Source organism: Rhincodon typus, chromosome 11, assembly GCF_021869965.1.
Source record: "Rhincodon typus isolate 14 chromosome 11, sRhiTyp1.1, whole genome shotgun sequence".
NCBI classification, from domain to species: domain Eukaryota; kingdom Metazoa; phylum Chordata; class Chondrichthyes; order Orectolobiformes; family Rhincodontidae; genus Rhincodon; species Rhincodon typus.
Window position 1 is genome coordinate 58,431,698 of NC_063342.1, and position 25,464 is coordinate 58,457,161.

Below are 25,464 nucleotides of genomic sequence, written 5' to 3' on the forward strand. Positions count from 1 at the left end.
TAAACTTCCAACAACTGCTCTCTAATTATCCAAATTTTTTTAAAGAAACATTCATGGGGTTTAGGCATCAGGGGCGAGGCCAGCATTTGTACCCCTCTCCAACTATCCTTAAGAAAGCGGCAGTGAGCCAATTTCTTGACCCACTGCAGTCTGTGCAGTGAAGGTACTGCAACAAAGCCATTAGCTAAGGAGTTCCAAAAGGAACAGTGTTACAGTTCCAAGTCAGGGTGGAGTATGACTTGAAGGAGAACTGCTTTTTGATTGACTTTGATTATATGAAGATTCAAGGACAAAAGAAGTTATACCTACACTTTATTAACTCTAAACATATCAAGGTAGATCCTTCATTTTGTGTCAGGATGTTTTCTTTAATGTTTTACAATACACTATCAAACAAAGTCAAGATCTACTCCATTCATCACATAACTGCAGTGGTTTATCAACTGTATAAAAGCAGATCTGCAGTTTGTGGTTGGAATCTTGTTGGGCTACAAGATGGGAGCCATAAATCCCAATGTACATTGTGACTATGGTTTGTTATTGGCAAATGATGCCCAATGCAAGATGAGGAATCACCATGAGAGCTTTTCAATTCTCCTTTCTTCAAGTTTTATTAGCATTCTTTGGACTTATATATACACACATCTTTTTTTAAATTAATTCTTGGAATGTGACTGTATTAGTCTTCATCAGTATATAAAGTGAGTACTGTGCTTAACAACTCCTGTAAAAAACCAAAAAGAGTGAGCATCGAATATAAGGCTCCTGTAAATTTTAAGTGAACATTTGGCTGGTCAGCTGAGGAAAATAGAAAGCTTAAAATGTGGCACATACAATGTTTTTGCAAATGTCATTTTTTTAGAATATCGTACTGTGTCCTCATAAGACAGAAAACCCACAGTAATTCTGAAACATAATGTCAGTCAAAATGACATGATAATCATAAAATGCTTCTCACTGCAAAGATGTCCTACCGTATCTAGCATTTGAATAGCCTTGTTTCACATTTGAATGCATTAACAGCAACCTACTACTGAAAATAAATTTCTTACTCTGCGGGAATGCACTTGATGCATATTAAAGGGTAATTTTCTGGGAAAAAGCTTTCAACATTTCAACTGTTTCAATCTTTCAAAAGTTTTTTCTTAAAAATGCAACTATGGAGTTTGAATAATTGTGAAGGAGCAAGGTTCTATGAATTTCTATGAAATACATTTTAGGAACAATAGAAACTGATTCTATTTAAATAGCAATCAGGATACGTCCATTTTGTAAACAGAATATGTAAACTTTACAATTTTACACAAGGTGTTACACATATTCTGTAATATTTCCCATGATACATAATCTCAATTAGGTCAAATTTAATTTGACTTTTTAATTTGCATGTAGGCTGTATTCAGTAGTTCAGTGAAATCAAATCAGCAATTGATACTGTAGACACATGGTCCTGCTCTGAAATCAATTTTCATATCGTTGCAGAGTTTACTCCTGATCTTAAAGACGGGGTATTATGTTCATTAATCTGAAGATTTCCAGTTACGTGAGCTATGAAACATCTCAGCAGATGAATCCCAGAATAATTCAAAGAGCTGCAGGAATAAATGTCGCAATTTTTAAAAATAATACTTTACATTTTGCAAGAGAATGCTGCATTATGCAACCTGTGAAAATTTTGATCTAACGTTTAACAGTATGGTGTTTAAATTTGAAGCTACCACTAACCATATATGGATGAAACAGTAAAGAATACCATACTCCTTGCTCAATGAGCTAATTTATGATTTTAGCCACGTACCAAATTCCTCATTTAAGCTATAGAGAGAAACTAATTCACGGTCGGGTAATTTTCCATAGGAAGCAAATACAAAACGAATATACACATAGCAGTAATTATAATACAATTCATTGTCTGGAAAACCGAGCTCCTCCACGTACAGACTTTCAATATGACATTCATTTCATTGTCTGTTTTTCAGGTTAAAATGGTTTCATCAGTGATGTCTTGAGGCTGAGACAACTGATCTCAAACAACCCCCAATACCTGCATTTGAGCTGGGTATGTCTCCAACCAGGAGAGATCTTTCCTCCTGATTGCCATTGATTTGAATGTTGCTATGACTCTTTGGTGCCTCACTTAGCTAAAAGCTGCCTTGATGTCAAGGCCAATCACTCTCACCTCACCTCTTGACGTCAATTCTTGTGTTTATGTCTGGATTGAGGCTGTAAAGAGGTCTGGAGATAAACAGTCTTGGCATAACACAGAAAAATGTTTGCTCTAGTGCAGATAGCATACTGAGCAAGACAAAGAAGCTTGTAATTCTAAAGAATCTGGTGTTATGATAAGTTACGTGTGGGTGAATATAACCCTTTTCAGTTTAAATGCAGATTTGGACTCTAGTTGACTTATGGATATTTATTTCCTCAGGAATCGGCTGAGCATCAATTTTGGGAGAGGGTTTCATGGAGGGTATCCCTCTGTGAGTGCTGGAGACTTTTCTCATGAAATTTTATGCTGTTCGTCTCATTGATAATGCATACCACCTCTGTGATGCTGCTCTCCTGCTGTCGGGCGCTCAGCAGTGGTAAAGTGTTTGCCTGTTCTGGGGCCCTTCTGACATTCACACGACAGGCACCATATTCAAACCCCAGCTGCTACGCTGGCAGCCTGGCTTGAAGTAGCCAGCTGGGTCAGCACAGTGTCCACAGGCTGCAGGAAGGTTAACAGCCTTCTGCATTCTGCAAGGGTAAGTGCTGTCATTTTCTCTCTGCTACCTCTCACTTTTCATTCTGTAATTGTACCTATCTCCCACCAAGGCTTATGGTCCACTATTCTCATTATTGCACGTAGCATGTTTTCCTTCAATGGCTTTCACCCGCACCCAAACTAGTTAATTTTCTTACTCTCTCTGCTTCCTACTTACTCAGGAAACCTTCACATTCTTCCTGACTGACAAAGAACCAGGCCCCTTATTAACCATTATCCCCCTTGACTGTTCATTGTTGGCAAACATGGTAAGTTGCCTTACCACCCATCTGTACTGAAAGGCAAAGCAGAGTTGCTGTGAGCATCCAGGTAGGCACAAAGTGAGTGGGCACTAAGAAAGTGAGCTTAGAGCTTAGAGCATGCCGCTCTGATGTACGAGATGGGTACTGTGTGCAATGAGACCTGGCAGCACCACTGCAATGTAGGGTGTTGACAAACTCCACAGTGCAGTACTGAGGAGGTGACTTGTATCAGAGGTCAATCCCAAATGTGTCAGGATGCTTTGCCAACATCAACCTCCATGGACGGAGGCTTCAGGAAGTCGCTGCCCATGCAGCACACTCTGCGTGTTGGGGAAAGCTGGCCAAAGTAGGCATCTGGAGAAGACAGCAGCAAGCTGCAGCCTCTGGGCACCCACTCACACTTTCACATCAGGCCTGTCGTCATCTCGTTCCTCTCCATGCCTGGGAAATAGCAAACTGCATACAAATGAGGAAAGATTGCATGATAATGAGATGTAATACATGCATATAAGCTTGTTATTGCTCACTAGTAAGAATCTCATCTAACCATTAAAACTTTGAGTGGAACATTGGACTATTTTTCTCGAAATTGAAAATCTCATTTTTCTGTTCTTGCCATATTTTCCCCATTGACTTACCTGGATGGGTGCAGCTCCAGTAACACTCAAGAAACTTGACAGCATCCAGGCCAAAGCAGCCCACTTGATTGGTACTACATCTACTAGCATCCACTCCCTTCATCACCAACACTCAGTAACAGCAGTGTGTACCATCTACAAGACACACTGCAGAAATTCACCAAAGCTCCTTAGACAGCACCTTCCAAACACACAAACATTTCTCTCCAAATGGACAAGGGCAGCAGATACACGGAATACCACCAGCTGCAAGTTCCAAACCACTCACCATTTTGACTTGGAAATATATCACTGTTCTTTCACTGTGGCTGGGTCAAAATCCTGGAACACCCTCCTTAATAGCATTGTGGGTCCACTAACAGCACACAAACTCCAGCAGTTCTGCAGGATTGCTCACCGTCACCTTCTCAAGGACCACTAGAGATGGGCAATAAATACTGGCCAAGCATGTGACGCCCCCATCCCATGAATAAGTCTTTTTTTTTAAGAAAGGAAACAGTTAACAACAGAACTAATTTCAGCATCCATAGCTTCCTCCCACCTATTATCTTAGCAATTTTTTCATGGAGTTTTAAAGAAATACATTTTAACATACCTCACAAGGAACAGCTGAGGAAAGCACCCCAACGTTTGTTTTTCTATCACTTCATGTACTCCTAGAATTATCTTCAGCAGGTTGCCTTGCTGAGGTCTGTCAATCTTTGTTAATACAAGCTGTGGCAAACATAACAGAAGAAGGCAATTACTGATTATACTAAGGATGTAATTTTACCAGCTCCATCATTATTATTTCACATGATGTGCAAAACGATTTTTTGTGAAGTGGCCCATTAGTCTGCCAACTTGCCGATTTTACTGGCTTTCTGCAAAGCAAATGTGCAATTTTATAATGCAAGTAAAAACATATCTGCATTCTTATGTTGCTTCCAATCAAAAATCAGAAAGCACATTGACAGCTGGTCAATTACATGTTCAGAATTCTTCAATAAATATTGCCGTAGAGAGACATGATAGACTGTCTAATTTCCCTCTCAATGGTTAAGTTACAATGGAGCTCTTAATTGAACTACAGAGCAATAAGAAACAATATTTAAAATGTATTCATTTTTCTTTTTTTTTAAAAGCATTAACTTGGATTATTTTGTACATATAATAGACTTGTATATATGTGAGGGAGGTAACAGTAAAATGGTAATGTCACTGCACTAGTTCATTAATCCAGAGTCGAGAGTAATGTTTTGGGGTATTCATTTGAATCCCATTACGTCAGATGGTGAAATCTGAATTCAGTGACAAATCTGGAATAAAAGATTGGCCTAATAGCAAACTCTCTCCAAACATAATCCTGGCATCCCAGGAATCAGTCGGGTAAACTTTTGTTACACTCCAGAATGCCATTCCTCAGGTAAGGAAACCAAACTGTATACAATACTTCAAGTGTGGTCTCACCAAGGCCCTGTACAACTGCAGCAAGACAGCCCTGCTCCAGGTCTTGAATTCTCTTGCTATGAACACCAACATAGCATTTGCCTTCTTACTGCCAGATGCACCAACATGCTTAATCTCACTGATAATCTTCAAGAACACTTAGGTCTCATTGCACTTCAAATTATCAGTCATAGGACGGAAGTAGCCCGTTTGGCCCAACTTGTCCATGCCGACCTGGTTTCCCACATTGAGCTAGTCCCATTTGCCTGCACTTGACCCATATCCCTCTCAGCCTTTCTTATCCAGTTACCTGTCTAAATGTCTTTTAAATGTTGTATGTGTACTAGCCTCTACCACTTCCTCTATCACTTTCTTGAATATATTCACTGACTTGGCCTCCTTGGCATTATGACAAGGAACTTTACCGGTTCACTACACTTTGAACGAGGAAGATTTTCATCACCTCAGTCCCAAGTTGTCTATTTTGTATTCTGAGATGTCCCCTTGTTCTCAACTCCCCAATCTCCCCATGGAAAGCATCTCTCTGCATCTAGTCTGTCCAGCCCAATTAGAATGTGAACTGAATCTCCATTCATCCTTCTAAACTCTACTGAATACAGGCCCAGTTGAACCAATCTCTCCTCTTAGGACAGTCCTGCTCTCCCTGGTAACCTCTGCTGTATGCCTTCTACGGCAAGTATATCTTTCCATGGTAGGGAGACCAAAACAAAAATTCAAGTCCTCTTGCAATGGAACCCAATGTACAATTTGCCTTCGAAATTGCTTGCTGCACCTGCTTGCTTACTTTCACAGACCACCATAGAAGAACACTCAGATTACTTATACATCCACACTTCCCAATATATCGCCATTTAAATAATATTTTTCCTTTCTGCTTGTCACTTCAAAGTGATTTACTTCACATTTAGCCACACTGTATTGCATCTGCCATGTGTTTGCCCATCACTTTTTCAAAATCACCTCAAAGCGTCCTTTCAGCCTCCTCACAACTAACAATCCTGTCCAGTTTTGTGTCGTCAGCAAACCTGGAAATGTTGATTTTTAATTCCCTCATCCAGGTTATTTATATATATATCGTGAAAAACTGAAGCATGCCAATCTTCACGGTACTCCATTAGTCACTGAGTGCCACTCCATTGTGGCATTGGGCCCCACAAACCTTTACACTTGTCTTTTTAACCATGTTAGTCATCTCAGCTTTATGTTGCACTAATGCCCCATTTTTCACCCTTGATTTTTCTGCCTTCCACTTCTGCTTCTTACTTGGTCTTTTGTTTCTTTCCTTGATTCTCCCTCTGTGTCCTTGCTCAGGTTCCCACCCACACCTGAGGACATCAGTCCTGGTCCTACCCAGATGTGTCTGGAAACAGTCCCACCACCCCCCAACAACAGTGTTCCAGGAAGCTGAATTCCCTCCCTCCAACACCACTTCCCCAGCCATGAATTTGTCTGATGTGTCATTTTTACTCTTGCCAGCATGTGGTATTGGAAGTAATCCGGAGATTACCAGCCGAACACGAAATAGTTTATTCAGTGGGAGAAAGATATTTTCATCATTAGCTTAATATAAAAATGTATGTTTTGCTCATAATCTAATGAGTTTTTTTGTAACTTTAAATGTGTTTTGGATCTCTAAAAACTTTTAATTCAGTATTTTATGACAATAAATAAAGATACAGGATTTGATTGTTGTTAACTAGTTGCCAAGCTGTCACAAAAAGGGAACAGAATTCAATTATACCAGGGATTGTTAGACACAGATTTCCAAGGTTTTCTCAACTACACCAAGGATGGGCTCAGACTCATCAATGTGGTTTCAGTGAATGGGGCAAGGCAGTTGTTTCTTCATTATGTTGCCTGGAATTACGTTTGGAGCATGACCATTTTATGTCATGAAGCAGGGCATTGCGAAAAAGCTGCCATTGTGCCTACACCTGGAACTCCTCTTAGGGTGAGCATGTCTGTCGCATACCCACGGATCATTGTAATGACCCAGGACATACACATCCAAATACAGTGACCATATCCACAACTGGGACATAGGGACTGGTTGTACGAACGTATGCAATGTGTTGATTCACTGTGTCAAATACAGGGATGCAGATACAAAGGGTTAAACCTCAAGTTAGACTGAGTTGAACACTGATGGATTCTTGGCAATCTCGAAATTACTCTCTTCTCACGTGGAAGAGATAGACAATGGTGAGAACGTCAGCCTCAGTTGGAATTAATGTCCAAAGTTGCAGAACAGTCTGCTAACTTATTGTGACACGTAACTGAGTAATATAGGCAGCTCATTATCAGATAGGGCCATATCTATTGTAGGGGATTACAAATGGGAGTTCAGAAAAAGAAGAGGTTTCCTGAAGGGCCAGGTTGCAGAGTAAGTCAACCTGTAGCACTTGGATTCAACTGTAAACCGACTCAAGCTTTGGCAGAAGTCTGCAAACAGGCCAGTCATATGTTCTTGCAGTAAAGAATGTAGTGGGGATGAAATCCAAAGGGAATAGGAGTAATCCGTAAAATTAAGCAACTGGATTTTATTACTTACAACATATGGAATACCAAACTCTTCACACATTTCAATTGCTATTTGATCTGCTTCCTGGATTCCAATTGATGCATCCAATAGCAAAAATGTTCTCTTTAAACTATGGAGAAAACAAACAATCTAATCAAGTTTCACTCAGAGATAGTACGAACTGCCGATGTTTAGGCACTCGATATTGGAACTATTCATTTCATGATTGTGATGAGGTGTCAGAAGTAAACACTTCTACATCTTGGAAAGGTGGCCATAAAACCAACAAAAACTGAAAGACGAGGAAGGCCATTCAGCCCATACAATTATCCACCAAGACAGACCTACCATCCACCGCATTGTGTCAACTAATTGTTAATTAAATTATATTTATTTTTCATTTACAGCAGGAGGTCTGGCACAGCCAGCATTTATTGACCTGCCTTAATTATTGCTAGATGCGGTCTCCATTCATCAAAGTGTTGTTGCTATACCCCCCCATCCCTGTGATGGTTTGGATGACTAACGCCTTAATTGTCTTGACACTGGCCCAGCTCACTCAGAGCCAGCTCTCAGAGTGAACACAGCCTCTGACACTCATGTTTTTATCTGTCAGGCAGGGCTCCCTGATTGGACTAGATTAGCAGCCCAATCAGGGAACTCATATTCTATGAGGTCCACCTGGCTGACCTCATTACAATCAATACATCCCTCCCCCTCTACGTCCAGGGACATAGGCCTATTCTTGCTCTCGTAGCCTCTCCTGGGGCATTTTCTCACCAGGTCCAGTTCCACCTTCAAATATAGGTGGCATGTCCCAGACCACAGCCCACCTCCTGCACCCGGTGTGTCTCGGAAGAAATTTATGCGGTATGGGCGTCGAGGCTGCGACATTCACTGTGTCCATCTCAGACTCCGAGTTTAGTTTGACGCTAAACAGAGGGGTAGAACCCATGGGTTCCGTCAGCCTTTCCGTCTGTTCTGGTTATGTTTTGCTCCTGCCCCATTTGCGAATTTGCAGCTTTCACGTGGTCCATGTGCTTGTTCAGGGCCATCTCATATACCCAATCTTTGCCATCAGACCTGACATCTCGTCGATCATGCCTCTTACCCATGCAGGGCCATTCCTGTAGTTCCTACCCCAAACTTCCTCCCCTGAAGTAAACGGTCTCCCTTGCTTAGAGGAGTCTTGTATCTGATATTGGCGTTCCTGATGCCGTTTCACTTTCCTGCTCAGATCCGGGAAGGTCAAATTTAACCTGGTGTGGAGTCTTCTCCCCATTAACAACACTGCTGGAGCTATCCCTGTAGTTACATGATAGGTGGTCCGATAATCAAATAGAAATGGCGACAGTTTGGTATCTAGTGAAACTGTAGGCTGTTTCTTTAAGCATGCCTTCAAAGTTTGGACTGGTTTTTCTGCCTGACCATTGGATAATGGATGGAATGGAGCTATCCTTATATGCTGAATGCCATTCGACTTTAGGAAATACTCAAAGTATCTGCTGGTAAATGATGGCTCATTGTCTGTGACTAACACTTCCTGGAGCCTGTGTAGTGCAAAAGATGCTCTCGCATATTTTCTGTTTGATAAATGGACTCTATGCATGTCTAACCACTTTGAATGGGTGTCCACCATGACTAAAGATGTTGATCCCATGAAAGGGCAGGCAGAGTCGACGTGAAACTGAGTCCAGCGTTTACCCAGCCATTCCCATGAATGTGGGGAATCTGCTGGCAGTAATTTTTGTTAAAGACTGGTTTTACAAATACTGATATAGTTGCGCCGGTATCAACCTCATTAGAACCGGGTGGCCATTTAACCAGCTGTTTATTTTGATTGGTTCTGATTAGGATGGCACTAAACACTAACTGTTCTAAGCCAGATGTAGGTAAACTTTCCAGGGTGCGCGGCGCACTCTCCTGGATTCCGGCCTAAGACTTCTCTTGATCAATTCAGGCCTAGTGGGACTCTTTTGCTGTCTCGAGTCCACATACCAGCAGCAACTACAATGGCTGGCTGGCCCGGATCCTGAAGAAAATGTTAACCTGTTGAGGTTGGTTGGCTCGCCGAGCTGGTTTGTTGTTCCGCAGACATTTCGTTACCGTGCTTGGTAACATCCTCAGTGCAGCCTCTGATGAAGTGTCGGTGTGTGCAACGGTATGCACACCAAAAAGCCACACACACAGACCAGGTATTGAACTTCAATAGTAACCGTCCCAGCACACACAAACGAAGCTGCGTGCGAACACTGTTTAAAAGGGCAACAACACACTGCAGCAACATGGAACTACGCCAAGAGGAAGAAGAATACCTCTTCCAAGTGTTCAAGGATAATGGATATCCAAAGAACTGGGTCAGGAGATGTCTACAGGAACAGCATCAGAAAGATTCTACACGCCCCGACACACTCATCACACTACCCTAAATCAGGAACACATCAGAACTCACCAAAAGACTCTACGACCGCTAGGCATCAGAGTGGCACACAAGCCCACATCAACCCTACGACAAGTGCTCACCTGAACTAAAGACCCACTCCCCACCATGGACAGGACCAATGTCATCTACAAGATCCCCTGCAGAGACTGCGAGAAACACTACATCGGATAAACAGGAAGGAAACTAACAACAAGAGTACATGAACACCAACTGGGTACAAAAAGACACGACCAATACTCACTCACCTCAATCCACATGGACAAGGAGAACCACCACTTCTACTGGAACAACACCAAGATCCTGGGACAAGCTAGGCAGAGACAAGCACGAGAATTCCTGGAAGCATGGCACTCCACGAAGCATGCTATTAATAAACACATTGAACTCGACCCCATATACATTCCACTATGGAGGAAACCCAGAAGTGAGGCAATCCATCGCAACGGACCCCAGAGTTTAAAAACCAGGCAGGAAAACACACCGACGCTTCATCAGAGGCTGCACTGAGGATGTTACCAAGCATGGTAACGAAACGTCTGCGGAACAACAAACCAGCTCAGCGAGCCAACCAACCTCAACACCCACAACCCGAGCTACAGATCTACTCCAAAACCTGAGAAAATGTTAGCCATTTGGCCAAGGCTTGGCTTTGTTTTTGGGGTTTTGCTGTGGGCTAACCTTGAGTCCCTATGTTGGGGATATGTCCTGAGTGAGACTATGCAATTGCCTTCACTCAAGTGATGTTCCCCAAGCACAATTAGACTGGTGAGTGTGTCCACTTCCACCCTGCAACTCATGTGCTCCACTTGCTGCATTTTCTAATGACAAAGCCATTTGCAGTGCCCATTTGGGCTTCAGCTAGTAGTGGTTTTTGCATAATTACATTATCAATCCCACTCTTGTCACGGCAAGAAATAACTGCACAGAGGCCGGTATCCCATCACCAAGTCACCCTTTATTTACATGTCAATGGTACTTGACACAATTACTGGAATATTATCCATTTATACAAAATTAAGGGGAAAATAAATGATCAAAACAGAAGCCATGTGGCACTTACTTCTGTCTTGCCTCAAGATATCTCTCTACCATGTCCACAAAATCAGAAGGCGCTCTGTATCCATAGCCAGGCATGTCAACAACAGTAAACGCCTTACCTACTTTAAAGAAATTCATCTTTTTTGTATGTCCCTAAAATAACAGAAAACAAAAGCAAAAGTCAACTCATGAATTAAAGGAAGCTCCTTTAGTGCAATGATACCTTAGTTCAAGTTTGGTGTTTTTCTTACAGTTTACAAACATGGTAAAGCATCAGCTACCCAGGAAACATGTTTCTGAATAATATTGTTCTGCTACAAACATAATGCTGTTCTGATTAACAAAAACAAATCACTTCCACTTCGTAGAAAAATTGGAAATGATACATGAAGAAATGTTACACCAAATTATGAGTTAACTTTCAAAATATAATTGGGAGTTTGGATAATCATTCACAAAGTATTTGGAAGCATTAATCACAGGAATTAGTGAAACCCAAGAAGCAGCCAATGAAGATTCTGTCCCTCATTCCTCTCAGAACCAACTTGCAGCAGTACACTGCCACCCCAGTGATTTATTCTTCCAGTCTCACAAAGACAAATATTCCAATGCCCTTAAAACACTCTGGGTTCTTTTCCTTAAAGCAGTGGACCAACTTTCCTCAGCATATAGTCTGGCAGCTAACAGGAAAAGCAGCTTTTTCTCTCTGCATGCTGCAACAACCACTGTTCCTTGTCCCCTGTTCCTCTTCTCTGAGACAGAGAATCTTCAATAACAAGAACATCTACCTTTGTTTCCAGGTGTTAAGCCTTGCATGTGCATTTCAATAAAATCTGATCCAGGTCCGCATGTCTGCTGCATTAGCCACATAGGCTTGTTGTGCAGAACACATGACAGGTTCCATGACTCTCATTGTTGGAGAAATGGAGAAAATTTCAGAGAGTTATTCAAAATTACGAGGGAACTGGACAGAGTAGTGAGGGAGAAATTGTTCCATTTGTGAAAGCATTAAGAACAAGGTGACACTGATTCAAAGTAAAAAAAGCAGAAGCATAACGAGAAAAAAAATTTCTTGAAGGAGTGGTTAGGATCTAAAATGCCAGAAAGAGTAGGATCAATTACAACAATCAAAAGGGAATTATACAGCTATCTGAAAAGGAAGAATGTGCACGGTTACTGGGAGAAGATGGGAGAATGATACTAAGTAAGTTGTTCATTTGGAAAGTTGGTGCAGACATGATGTGTGAAATGACCTCCTTCAATGCTTTAATGATTATGTGATTGTGCCATTTTACCTTGAGTTAATGAGACAGTCCAAAACATAATCACCTTATGAAACCTCATGTTCAGAACATTTTTTTAACCAGAGAGGAAAGAGGAACTAACAAAGTATTTTTTGAAGTACTTTTTTTAATGACAGCAGCATTACAGGCTAAAGAACATTGGCTGGATGTCATCTACAAAATCAGAATCCTGGGCAAAGAATTCTGTAGGGGCTTCAGTGTAACAGAGCATGAATCTTCTGGAAGAAATAAAAGAGATGGGGAGGTAGACAGAGCAAGAAAAGCACAGTTAGAGTTAATGTTTCAGGTTGAGTGACACAAGGAAGGGTCACTTGACCCGAAACGTTGACTGATTTCTCTCCATAGATGCTGCCAGACCCACTGAGCTTTTCCAGCAATTTCTATTTTTGTCTCTGATTTACAGCATCCACAGTTCTTTCGTTTTTACAAAAGTACAGTGTATGAGGCGATCAAGTTAAGGTTAGCAGGAGTGCTATAAGGTTAGGGAGGGGAAAGAAGAGGAGGTACCTGAAGAACCTTTGACTTTGGAGACAGGACACTCAGGACATCACAGATGATGTCAGTAAAGTATGGTATGTTTTGATTGCCTAAGACAAAATAAATGTGAATTTCCCCCAAAAGACAAAATGCAGATACTTACAGGATTTTTTGAAACTCTAACTTCAATACCAGGAACCATGGAAAACAAGGCTTTTATCAATGAAGACTTTCCCACATTACTTCTGCCAATAAAACACACCTGCAAGGGAAACAAATATACAGTTCATATCAAAGACCTCAATTCCATGATATTTTAATGGGGTAGTGAAGGGGTTTGAAACTTCTAGCCTCAACTGCATGCATGTAATTCTGTATCAAATTGGTGGAAACACCATCACCTGGAAGTTTCCTTCCAAGCCACTCAGCATCCTGTCTGTCAGTATCACTGGGTCGAAATTCTGGAATTCCCTCTGTAAGAGCATTGTGAGTCAAACTACAGCATATGGACTACGGCAGTTCAAGAAAGCAACTCACCACCTTCTCAAGGGCAACTAGGGAAGGGCAATTAATGCTGGGCAACCAGCAATGCTCACATACATGACAGAATTTAAAAAAAAACTCTCCATCCTATGACCATCATTTTCATGGATTTAGTCAAAATTAATTTTATTCTCCAATCCACATTCAATAGTTAGAAGCTCTTCTGAAAGTTGATACAGTTGACAACAATTCCAGTACCAATATGATCATAACACTAAAAACAAAGAGATGTAATGGGTTACTCACTGTACCAGAACTCCCATTGGGAGTCACAATTGTTCTGTTTTCTCCTTGGGTAAATTATATGTCTTATCAGGTTTCCAGATTTCAATATACCTTCCATTTAGTATTTTGCTTTCTGCTGTGACTATATTCCCTACTGAACTGCCTCTATTCCCACATCTGCCCTCATTTTTGTTTCAATCCTCCTCTGGCAGCTTTCACTTACTTTGTGCTCCTTCAGTTTCACTTCTAGGGATTCTTATCATTCGCTGGATTTGACTCCCAAATGATCTCTTCTAACTGTGCCCACCATACTGTTGAAAAAAAACCTCATCAAGGCCTTTGTTAATCCCATGCTCAATATCTTTAAAGATTTCTTTGCTGTGGACTTTTGCCACCTGTATCCTATCTTACCCTGATAACAGTTTGCCTCCACAGGTTTTCCATCACTCAACACATTGATTTCAAATCCTTATCACCTTTACAAGCTGCACGCAGTATTATTTGGTCCTGTCATTTCCAGTTTCTCCAACCCACTGATGCTCACACCCTGACCAGCGTCAACCTGCCAAATTTGAAATCTAAAAACAAAGCCTGCTGGTTAACTGTCAATCACCTTCAACTGCTACATTCTCCATGGCAATGCCTCTGATAATCAGAGTACACTGCCAGTCAGCACTCCACCAATCTTTGCCCCTTTATTGGTATTCTAATGGCTTGTCCTGATGAGTATAAGACAAAAGAAAATTGATGAAATGTCTCTATTTTCAACAACAGAAGCTGTTATTGCTTATTGTTAAATGACTGAGAGATAATAAATCATAAATAAACTATGGAGAAAAGTAGTACTAACCTCTGGATGAACTGTTGTCGGTGCATGATCAATCCTGACAGCAGAAGTGAAATAATCGATATGGTGTTTATGGGAAGGTATGAAGAGTCGTTCTGCATTTCCAATATCTTCAAAACTTGGAGCAAATATTTGAAAATTCATTTTATTTACAGTTTTGACCAGGTACCTTTCCAAGTTTTTGAATGGAAAAATAATACTGTTTTGCTTCTTCTCACTAAGTTTGAAGACACTGTGGACAGAAGCTAACTTGTGAGAATTTCTATGCACCATGCAGACTGAAACAACCCTCTCGTGCACTGTTTTTGCTTTGAATGCGTGTGACAACTGTAGAAAACATGTTCGTATTGTGAGCATTCTTCCAATTTGTTGCTTTATTTAATTGCACATTAATCTGAAATGGAAAACGGCAATTTAAAATAAAAAGACAGAAGAAGCATCAAACAGACTAAACATTTCACAGCAAAATTCAGAATACGTCTAAATTGCTCATCTGAAGTTGGAACATTTAGTTTTCCTTAACATAGAACTGAAAAGATTTCAAAGTGAATTCTGGAGGGTGGAGGTCTGCCTTTCAAGATTTCAAAAGAGAAGGAAACTGTTGAAGAGAAGTTAGTAGAATTATAGTCAAGAAAGATGATGCAGCCAGCTTGTGTGTGTGTGTGTGCACATGCATGTAGGAGTGCGTGTGCGCGTAGGAGTGTGTGTGTAGGAGAGTGTGTGTGTGTGTGTGTAGGAGGGTGTGTGTGTAGGAGTGTGTGTCTGTGTGTAGGAGTGTGTGTGTGTGTAGGAGGGTGTGCGTGTGTAGGAGTGTGTGTCTGTGTGTGTATGTAGGAGTGTGTGTGTGTAGGAGGGTGTGGGGGGGTGTGTGTGTGTGTGTGTGTGTGCAGGTGTAGGAGGGTGTGTGTGTGTGTGTAGGTGTAGGAGTGTGTGTGTGTGTAGGTGTAGGAGTGTGTGTGTGTGTGTTGAAGAGAAACTGTTGAAGAGAAGTTAGTTGAATTATAGTCATGAAAGATGATGCAGCCAGGTTTTGTTTGTGTGTGTGTGTGTGTGTGTGTGTGTGCGCGCGCGCGCACGTGCATGTGCGCATAGGAGTGTGTGTGTGTGTCTGTCTGTGTAGGAGAGTTTGTGTGTGTGTGTGTGTGTGTAGGAGGGTGCGTGTGCGTGTGTGTGTGTAGGAGTGTGTGTGTGCGTGTGTGTGTGTAGGAGTGTGTGTGTGCGTGTGTGTGTTTGTCTGTCTGTGTAGGAGTGTGTGTGTGTGAATAAAAATGCACATCTACACATTTCTCTTCTATCCTTTCTCCTTTAATTTGCTCTTTAATACATCCGTTACCTTCCCCAAAAATGTCGCAATTAACTGATGAAACTATGCCACAAAACTTTACACAAAAATTCTATGCTTATAATTAAACTAAACAAAAGAAGCACCATTAACTTAAAACTATAGCATATAAAGATCTGTACTATAAACTCAGCTCTACTTTTTACTTCTCGTCAACAGTTTCCTTCTCTTATGAAATTTTGAAAGGTAGACCACCACCCTTTGAATTCTCTTCAGTCCCCCCTTTGTTTGCCAAAGTAGCAAATTTCCTGGTTAAGCAACCCTCAAACTTTGCTTTAAAATCTCATGATTCTAGATGCTACAGCTCCAGCCCGGAAGACCCTGCAATTCCTGTGCAATGACTTAAAACGATGGAAAATACTCCTTATTTCTAATAGCCCATTGCTAGGATATCAAATTGCAACCAAGTTGATGACTTCCAAGACTTCGAGTGCAATAAGGTTAACTGTATTTCACTGAGAGGATAACTGGACTGTTCTCCTTGAAGAATCTTCCATTTGTTTTACATTTTTTTCCCCATACCAATTTTGTTTTATACCAAATACCAGCTACCAATCACAGACTGCATCATAGATCTAGCCTAAAATGATCTAGCATTGACTCTATTTCATGTGTAGATCTAACTTGATCTCTTGACTTCCAAGAAGCTTTAAACTAATAAGGCCCAAAGCTGACACAGTCTCTGAGCAGCTTTCTGCATACCAAACAGCTTTCCTGCTGGTTGTCTCTCCTTTTTTTTAAAATCAGCCTATTCAGAAATGTTACTACACACCTCTGGGGCAGTTGGGACTTGAACCCAAGCCTCCTAGCTCAGAGGTAGGGACACTACTATTGCGCCACAACAGTCCCCAACACACTCTGCCATAACTTAGTCTCTATGGCCAATTCCCAGGTTGAAATGCAAATTAACTGGTTTTTAATTCCAAAGTTTTCCTTGATTCTGGTAAACCATAAGAATAACTTATATTGCTAAGAAAATATAGAACGGTTCTTCCAGAATTACCAGCAGTGAGTGCAAGCTCACTGCTGTTTAGGATTTGATTTTCTAGCTATTGACTTCTTCACATAGCCCCAACCTTTTAAATGCAACAAACTCCAGCTTGTTTTGATTGCATTTACTTCCGTGATGTTCATCAGTTTCTCAATCAGATGCACCATTTTCTACAGGTACAAGATTACTTCTTAAAACTTAAAAAATTATATTCTAAAACACCAACTCTGCACTAGATTTTTGCAACAGGTGCAAAATGTATTTTTACTTGAAATATCAACTCTCATATTTTCTTGACAGAAGCATTTTCCACTTTTGTTTCAGATCTTCAGAAGCTGTGGCATTTATTTTTTGTTCAGGGAATTGTTTACGGCATCAACAGATATAATAGTTAACTGAGGAAGGAATAAAGGCATGAACACCCAGATACCTCAGAAGGATCGCTGGCCTACTTGTATTTCTGTGTTTCACAGCTTTGAATAGATCTGCTTTTTCTTGTTTATGAAGCATTAAGCTAGTGACAGCCTTGTGGCACATCACTTGACTTTCAGAGGAGGAAGTGAGGGGCAGTTATTCCAGAGACTATATCAGAGATAAAGCAAAGGCCACAGTCCTCTCCTAATGGAAGAATAGGAGAAGCTAATCCTACACTCAGTCATTTCACAACTGCCATGGTAAAGTAATTTGATTAATGAGCAGGAGTAATTCCAGCCCATATCATGGTGGAAAAAATAAGTGGCAATGGGTATTCTAGGCAACAAGAAGAACATACATCCATGTGTTTTCTATAAAAGACAGTCATGCCCAATTCTGGTTGCCAACTCTCCAGGAGTGACCAGGAGTTTACACAAGGTAGAGATTGGAGGCGATGGCCTAGTGGTATTATTGCTGGACTGTTAATCCAGAGACCCAGATAACGTTCTGGGGATCCGGGTTCAAATCCTGCAATTGCAGATGTTGGAATTTGAATTCAATAAATATCTGGAATTAACAATCTAATGATAACTGTGAATCTGTTGTCAATTGTCAGAAAAACCCATCTGGTTCACTAATGCCCTTTAGGGATGGAAACTGTCATCCTTTCCTGGTGCGGCCTACATGTGATTCCAGACCCACAGCAATGTGGTTGACTCTTAACTGCCCTCTGGGCAATTAAGGATGGACAATAAATGCTGCCTGGTCAGCGACACCCTCATCCCATGAATGAATGAATAAAGAATTAATCTCCTTTACATTGCTCTTGAGCAAACTGGGAGAGAAAGCAAAAAACAAAAAAATCACTGACCAAAGAAAAGTTGTCTGTATTTATTACAGTACTAAGAAAAAAGAACAGATTGTTCTGAGAATGTATCTCCAAGGCACCACATTTTACTGCAGCACTGTCATGATCCAAGTAACAGCATCAGTGCACCAGCCACATGGAGAGCTGAAAGAAATACTGTATACTCAATGAAGCTCAGCAATGAGGCCAAAGAGTGATTCTTTCCAATGTACAGGAACCAGAAGGCTTAATATGGCAGCAATGGCTGTCTGTGAGCAAAAACATAAACATTTTAAATAAATGTAATGCTGAATTAAATTAAAAAATTAACTTATATGTGTCAGAAAGAGGAAGAGAAAGTGGAGTGAATCATGCAAAATCAATATGAGTGCTGCAGCAATGAACACACAGATCCACGATGGAATGAGAGGCTGATGATGCTGTCAAAGCATTTGGGAAATTTAAACAAAATTCTGATATTCAGTCAGTTGCAACAGGGCATGAATGAAGAGGAAAAGTTCAGTGACATCATTTTGTGGACAGGTGGGCAAGGGTTTAATTTGTTTAATAGCTGGAAGTTGAGTGAAGCTGACAGCAAAACCTCAGACAACAGTTTTGAAAAATTCAGCAGACACATTCCAATCAAAATCAAATTATAGGAGCTACCAATACAAATTTCAAAGACCAAAGCAGGAACCAGCTGAGCCTTTTGGCCATTTCTTAACAAAGTGATAAATGCAGCCAGAAGACAGAAATTCAAGGACATAATTGAAAAACAACTAGATCAGCTGATTGGAGATAGTTCCTACTATCTCCAGATCAGCTGATTTTGGGCTTTGTACACTGGAAAATGCAATACCTCGGATCAGAAAGAACAAGCTCACAATATCACAAATTGCAGGTGTTACCAGAGCACACAAAGTCATGAGTGGACAGGTAAACATACTGCCTATCCAAACAATTAACTTTCAGTGACATCAAGAGTAACTCAGCAGGGTGGATGCAGTGAAATACCAGCAAAATAATGCACAGCTGAGAAAGAGAAAGAAGTGCAGAAGCTGTAGACAACCACAAGTTCAGTCTGAGGAACTGACTCACATGAATTACACTGCAGAATTTGTACAAAGCCAAGTTGTTGGGAAAACATACAAAGAAAGAAAATGGTTGATGAGTTATCCGAAAAAAAAGATCAGAGTTATCTGAAACAATCAGCTAAAGACTGCCTTTCTAAGAAATCATGGGAGTTCAGCAAAATGACTCAACAAGCTACCTGGAGAGATAATTGCTGCTTTGTTGTTGATTTGAGTTTTTAAAGACTTACAGAAGGAGAAGTCAGGGGCTAGATGTAGGTGGCAGTTCAGAAGAAAAGATCCACATTCGCAGATATGCTGTTTAGCAGCTTAAGAGTAGGCAAAGCCTTTTTGCCCAGTTCTCAGTGAGAAAGGTCAGTGAGTTAACCTGGTCGCTGGGCGCTTTGGGTAGAGGACTGTAATCCAGACAATCACATCTGGTGAATGTGCAGAAATTCATGGAAAGAAAACACTTGTAACCTTATCAGTTCAGTAAGATATTTTGAAATGAAGATAGCAGTTATACTTCACTGGGATTAAGTTATAGTTCATTAATATCAGCATTTTCTTCAGTAATCAAAGATCTGGGCAATAGTGAGAATAAGGATAACATCCAGCATTCTCTCAAGATGACCTTCTTCACAAATGTTGTGGGAGCACCTGAGATGTTAGAAATGCTATGAATATCTTGTGTTTCAATTAGACCTGGGGTCAGTAGTGGGTCAGTCACATTTAGGTCTGTGACATTCACATCTTAAGGAACACCAGTACAGTTGCAATCTCACTGCATAACATTCCTGCCTTTTCTTGATGTCCTGGAGTGGGTCTCCTTGCACGAGATGTTCCCTGAGATTTCATGACATACAGGGTCTGGCATTCAATGCCACTATCCGACTCTGTGTCACATGAGCCACTGCTAGCATACACTTTAGGTCTGGTTACATTACTGGGTGTGCTGCTATTCTCATACCGTAAATGAGGCTTTTGGCACGAAGCAGCTCCCTTCTGTGAACCGTCTTCTGAGGTTGCCTCCAGCTACAAGTTCAATTACAACAATCAGTGTGAAGATGTTTGATGACTTTGTGGGATTGAAGATCACAGACACCTTATTTCTTATTTTAGTCCTTTAGCCATGTGGTTCTGGAATGGTTTACTCTAAGAGGACGCAATCTCAAAAGCGTGGGTAGCCTTGAATAATGCTCAGCTATCTAATCATTAACTTCGCCAACAGCTTCAGAGCACACAAATTAGAAGAGAAGGGCATTTGACCCCTTGTACCTGCTCCACCAATCAATGGGATCATGGCTGTTTTGATTGGAACCTCAACTCCGCATTCCCACCTATTTCCGACAACCTTTGACTCATTACTCAAGAATCTATGTGACCAAAAAAAAGGATGCAGAAATTAGTCTGATGACGGATGTGGGTTTCTGTAGTATGCATAAACCAGGTCTAGAGGGCACTCAAGCCACTATTAGAATCATAGAATCCCTACAGTGCAGTAGCTGGCCATTTGGCCCAATCGAGTTCACACCAACCCTCTGAACAGCAACTCATCCATACCCACCCACCCACCTACCTACCTTATCCCTGTAACCCTGCATTTCCCATGGCTAATATCCTTAGAATGCATATCCCTGGACACCACAAGGCAATTTAGCATGATCAATCGTACATCTTTGGGTTGTGGGAGGAAATTGCAGCTTTCGGAGGAAAGCCAAGCAGACGTGGGGAGAATTTGCAAACTGCACGTGGACAGTCACCCAAGGCTGGAATTGAACCCAGATTCCTTGTGGAAGCAGTGCTAACCGCTGAGCCACTTTTATTTGCTCTCAATGTGCCAAACTGGGACTCGACCTTACCTGGTAGGAGTTGCAACCCTGGCAACAATAGAATCATGTTTGGTGCCTATCTTTTGGAATTCTGCTGACTACAACAACTGTAACATCGGGAGAAAGAAGCCTGATGTAATGCATAAAGGTACCAGTCAACTACTTGTCATTCCACTGACTCAAAACATATGCAGTTTTTAAAAAAGTTATCTTAAGCAAACAATTCCGGGATCCAGCACTGAAGAGCCAACCCTCACCATCTGCTATGCGCTCACAACCTTAGTTCGACCCATACTCCCCGACCTTGACTCAGTCTCCATCAAACCCCCAGTCCTGGCTCCACCCCCCCCACCTTGACCACCCCCCCTACGTACCTTGACCACGCCCACCAAAACCCGCCGTCTCATGTCTGGGCCCCGCCCACCAGTCACGGCCCCGCCCCCTTCCATCACGGCCCCGCCCCCTCCACTCATGGCCCCGCCTCCAAAACCGAGGCTCTGCACCATTCTCCCCAGTAGCCCGCCCGGCGCCCTCCGCCGTTACCGTCACCAAGCGACAGGCTGCGTGGGAGCAGCCGACATTTCCCAAAGTACAACCGACCTGCCCTTCTCTCCCTCCCCTGAGGTCTCAATCACAGGGCTTATCCTCTTTGAGGCGGCTGCCCGAGGCCCGGCCGTTCTTCTGTCTGCCCGAGTAACGGCGCTGCCTAGTCCGCGGGATGTTAGTGTCCCCCCAGGAAACAAGGAGCAGGAGTAGCAGGGCCGGAGAAAACTTCACACAGCTCTGAATCGTCAGTGAGCAGGGGCATCGCTCAAAACCACAGGGAGGCTGGGCTCGTCCTAAATGACTGAAAATAACGAGTTGATATTGTTGCTTGTTGTACCACCAGTTTTCCCATGTTTACAATAAATTCCTTTGTCTTAAATGGTGTGCCGGAGATTTGACTACTTTAAAACGAATTTGACATATCAAAGACATGAGTGAAATATGCGCCATACTTAAAGTTAAAAGATCACACTTATTCTGAAAGCAGCTTGGAATAGTAGGAGAATAGATCTGGTATATTGACAAGCCATTCCTTGCAAAAGAATGGTTTAAACTCCAGAGCCTCTTTGACATTGCGTTGGAGCAGTAACTTTGAACTCTTACTCACACGAAACATCGCAGAACGAATGGTCGTGGCCAAAAATTTCATGTTTTGTTAAAACTTTTATTTATTGAAATCATCACGACTATTCCCAAGTAATAACAAAACAAGGGAAAACAATATTTATTCTGTATGAGAGGAGAGTGGTTAGCAAGTTGGCTGTATTGGTCAAGGCATTTCCCTGAGGAATTAACCAAAGAATGGATGTGACCTACTTTCTCGCACTAGGCCCATAGCCTTAAAACTTATGACATTTCAAGTGCTTATCCAAATGCTTTTTAAAGGTTGTGAGGTTACCCACATTAATTACCCACCCTTGTAGTGCTTTCCAGATCCCCACCACTCTCTGGGTGATTTTTTCCCTCAAATCGCCTCCAAAATTTTATGCTCTTCACCTTAAAAGTATGCCCCTTTTCATTGACCCTTTGACTAAGCTGCTTTCCATTAATTCTGTCCATGCCTGTCATAATCTTATACACCTTTATCTGGTAACTTCCCCTCCACGCCTGCCCAAACTTCATTGCACCAAAGTAAACAACCCAACCTTATTCAGCATCTCTTCATAGATAAAGTGCTCCATCCCAGGCAACATCCTGGTGAATCTCCCCTGCATCCCTTCCAGTGCAATCACATCCTATAGTGTGAAAACTAGAACTACAGACAGTACTCCAGTTGTGGTCTAATCAAAGTCCTGTACAGTTCCAACATAACCTCTCTGCACATATATTAGAGGCAAGTGTCCAATATGCCTTCTTAACTACCCTATTAACCTGCTATGTACATGTTCTTTCTGTCTACAATCCTTTCTGTGTTCTATCTTTCTGGTTGCTCACAACAATCGAGCTACTGTCCATACCCAGCATTCCCTCAGAGCTGTAGGAGCAAATTACTGCAGATGCTGGAATCTGTCCTGAAAACAGCCAATGCTGGAAATCACAGCATGTCAGACAGCATACATGTGGAGAGAGCAAGCTGATGGAACTGCTCCAAGGTGGATTGTGAAGTGCTTATGCCCTCTGCCAATGTAGCATTGGCATCTAAGGGAGGTTTGAACAAGCAAATGGCATGCTGGGATCACACAAGTACTCATGTTGGAAATTCTAGGCATCTAGTTTCTATTGGTGGCGGGGAGGGGGGGTGCGTGGGGTGGTTCGTGTGTGAGAACGTGAGCCTGCATATTAATGATGTGAAATGAATTTGTTATTAGTGTGATAATGGGCAATAATCCCTGTTAATAGGCCTCTCGTCACTCACAGGCAAGAATCCTGTCTCCCCTCCCCCGACCTCATCCCAAGACCAGCATCCCCTCTCGTCCCCGCCTCCTTAACCTGTCCGTCTTTTCTCCCACCTATCTGACCCTCCCTCCTCACTGACCAACCCCCATCCCAACTCCCTACCTACACTCACCTTTACTCGCTTCATCCCCGCTTCCTTGACCTGTCCGTCTTCTGAAAAGGAGAATTGCAAAACAGCGACCAAGATTCTAGATTTAGTTAAGTCTGAAATTAGTATGATTAGTCTGAACCTGCTAACAGTAAGATGGGCAAGTGTATTCATTGGAAAAACATCATGAGATTGATGGGAATTATTTGAAAGAAAATTAAATACCAGGGTCCGAATAACGGTGCAGAGGGCAGGGATGAGGTGAGTGAGAGGCATTGAGTGGACATGGTGCATAGTTATTATCCATGAACTTTGATGAGAGGTGTGCTCAGTGGTAGAGTCAGTGTAAGCAATAGCCCTTTGAATGTGAAATAGCAAGGAGAAGATGGGGACACTTACCCCTGCAGAGCACAGAAGATCACTTACCTTCATCCTGCACTGTTGGGCATTTCAAGGGACACAGTACAGACCCAGGCTACAATTTGTGAGCAGGCTGCCTTGGTCTAATAGTGTGGACTCCTGCGGCCTTGAGATGGAAAACTGACTCCCTTCCTTTCCATCTCCCCATCAATTAATGCCTCCAGGTCCTTGTCAACGAAGTGATGAGTAAGGCTTCCTTGCCTCCAGGCTATGTCCTGAATCTGGAGGATCAAGTGTAAGGGGTCATTCCTGGCTTGCAGCATTTGAAGTAGTGGGCAGCTGGGCTTTAAATATGGTGCTAGAGGCATGAAAGCTGGAAGATCTCAGCAGTAGTGAGTGCTCCTGCCCCTGAGGCTGAACAAAAGGCACACAAAAGCCTGGTTGCATAGATGAGGTGAACAGTGAAAGGCAATGTGAGGTAGATCACTCTGAGCCATGGCAGACACAGGTGTAATGTATCCCACTCAACAAAACACCGAGAATGGGTAAGTTCTGCGAAAAGTGTTTGCAGAGACAGCATCTTCATAATCTTTCAAAACTATAAGATTTTATCTAGTCATAACCTTAGTGTTCATGATCTAAGTATTTTTATGTGTGGAGTTAAGGTGGTTTGTTCCAATTTAGATAATTTCCAGTAACATGTTTTTATCAATTTAAAAATAAAGAAGAGAATTTGTTATCATCCACGTGCCTCAGACATTTTAATGAAATGTCTCATACATTATCATCACACGAAAATTAGCTGCAGAGGAGAAAAAATGTACAATTTCAAAATGTATTGATTTCAATCTCTTTAATAGCAAGCTTTAGCTGAATTAATGTTTTAGTTGACTTGAAGGTCTGGTAAAAGCAGAGGATTCTTAGTAAACTGTGAGGTTTCTTGTAGTTGAATTGCTGAGAGGTTAATACTCAAGTGAGACAACAAGGTGCAGGGCTGGATGAACACAGCAGGCCAAGCAGCATCATAGGAGCAGAGAGGCTGACGTTTTGGGCCGAGACCCTTCATCAGAAAAGGGGGAGGGTAAGGGGATTTTGAAATAAATAGGGAGAGAGTGGGAGGCGGATAGAAGAGGGATAGAGGAGAGGACAGGTGGAGAGGAAACAAACAGGTCGAAGAGGCGGGGATGGAGCCAGGAAAGGTGAGTGTAGGTAGGGAGTTAGGAAGGGGATAGGTCAGTCCAGGGAGGACGGACAGGTCAAGGGGGCGGGATGAGGTTGGTCGGTAGGAGATGGAGGTGCGGCTTGAGGTGGGAGGAGGGGATAGGTGGGAGGAAGAACAGGTTAGGGAGGCAGGGACGAGCTGGACTGGTTTTGGGATGCGGTAGGGGGAGGGGAGATTTTGAAACTTGTGAAATCCACATTGATACCATTGGGCTGCAGGGTTCCCAAGCGGAATATGAGTTGCTGTTCCTGCAACCTTCGGGTGGCATCGTTGTGGCACTGCAGGAGGCCCAGGATGGACATGTCGTCTGAGGAATGGGAGGGGGAGTTGAAATGGTTCGCGACTGGGAGGTGCAGTTGTTT

The 25,464-nt window shown here is 42.1% G+C and overlaps 1 protein-coding gene across 5 annotated transcripts; it reads right to left on the reverse strand.

Annotated features, from left to right (window-relative positions):
- Nucleotides 1-363: 363 nt before the first annotated feature.
- On the reverse strand, nt 364-21,794 carry gtpbp8 (GTP binding protein 8 (putative)). Of its 5 annotated transcripts, none has more exons than XM_048603295.1 (8): nt 21,591-21,793; nt 20,437-20,534; nt 14,498-14,888; nt 13,043-13,141; nt 11,121-11,251; nt 7,648-7,747; nt 4,243-4,361; nt 455-1,592 (listed from the first exon to the last, which is right to left on the reverse strand). In XM_048603295.1, exons 3-8 carry the CDS (start codon nt 14,849-14,851, stop codon nt 1,469-1,471), a joined length of 927 nt encoding a protein of 308 aa, XP_048459252.1. In that variant the 5' UTR covers nt 14,852-14,888; nt 20,437-20,534; nt 21,591-21,793; the 3' UTR covers nt 455-1,468. The 5 variants fall into 5 exon arrangements, with proteins under 5 accessions (XP_048459255.1, XP_048459257.1, XP_048459252.1 ...); XM_048603296.1 differs by lacking the exon at nt 21,591-21,793 and adding an exon at nt 21,248-21,326; XM_048603298.1 differs by lacking the exon at nt 20,437-20,534 and having other exon boundaries at nt 364-1,592; nt 21,591-21,794.
- Between the last annotated feature and the right edge of the window lie 3,670 nt (nt 21,795-25,464).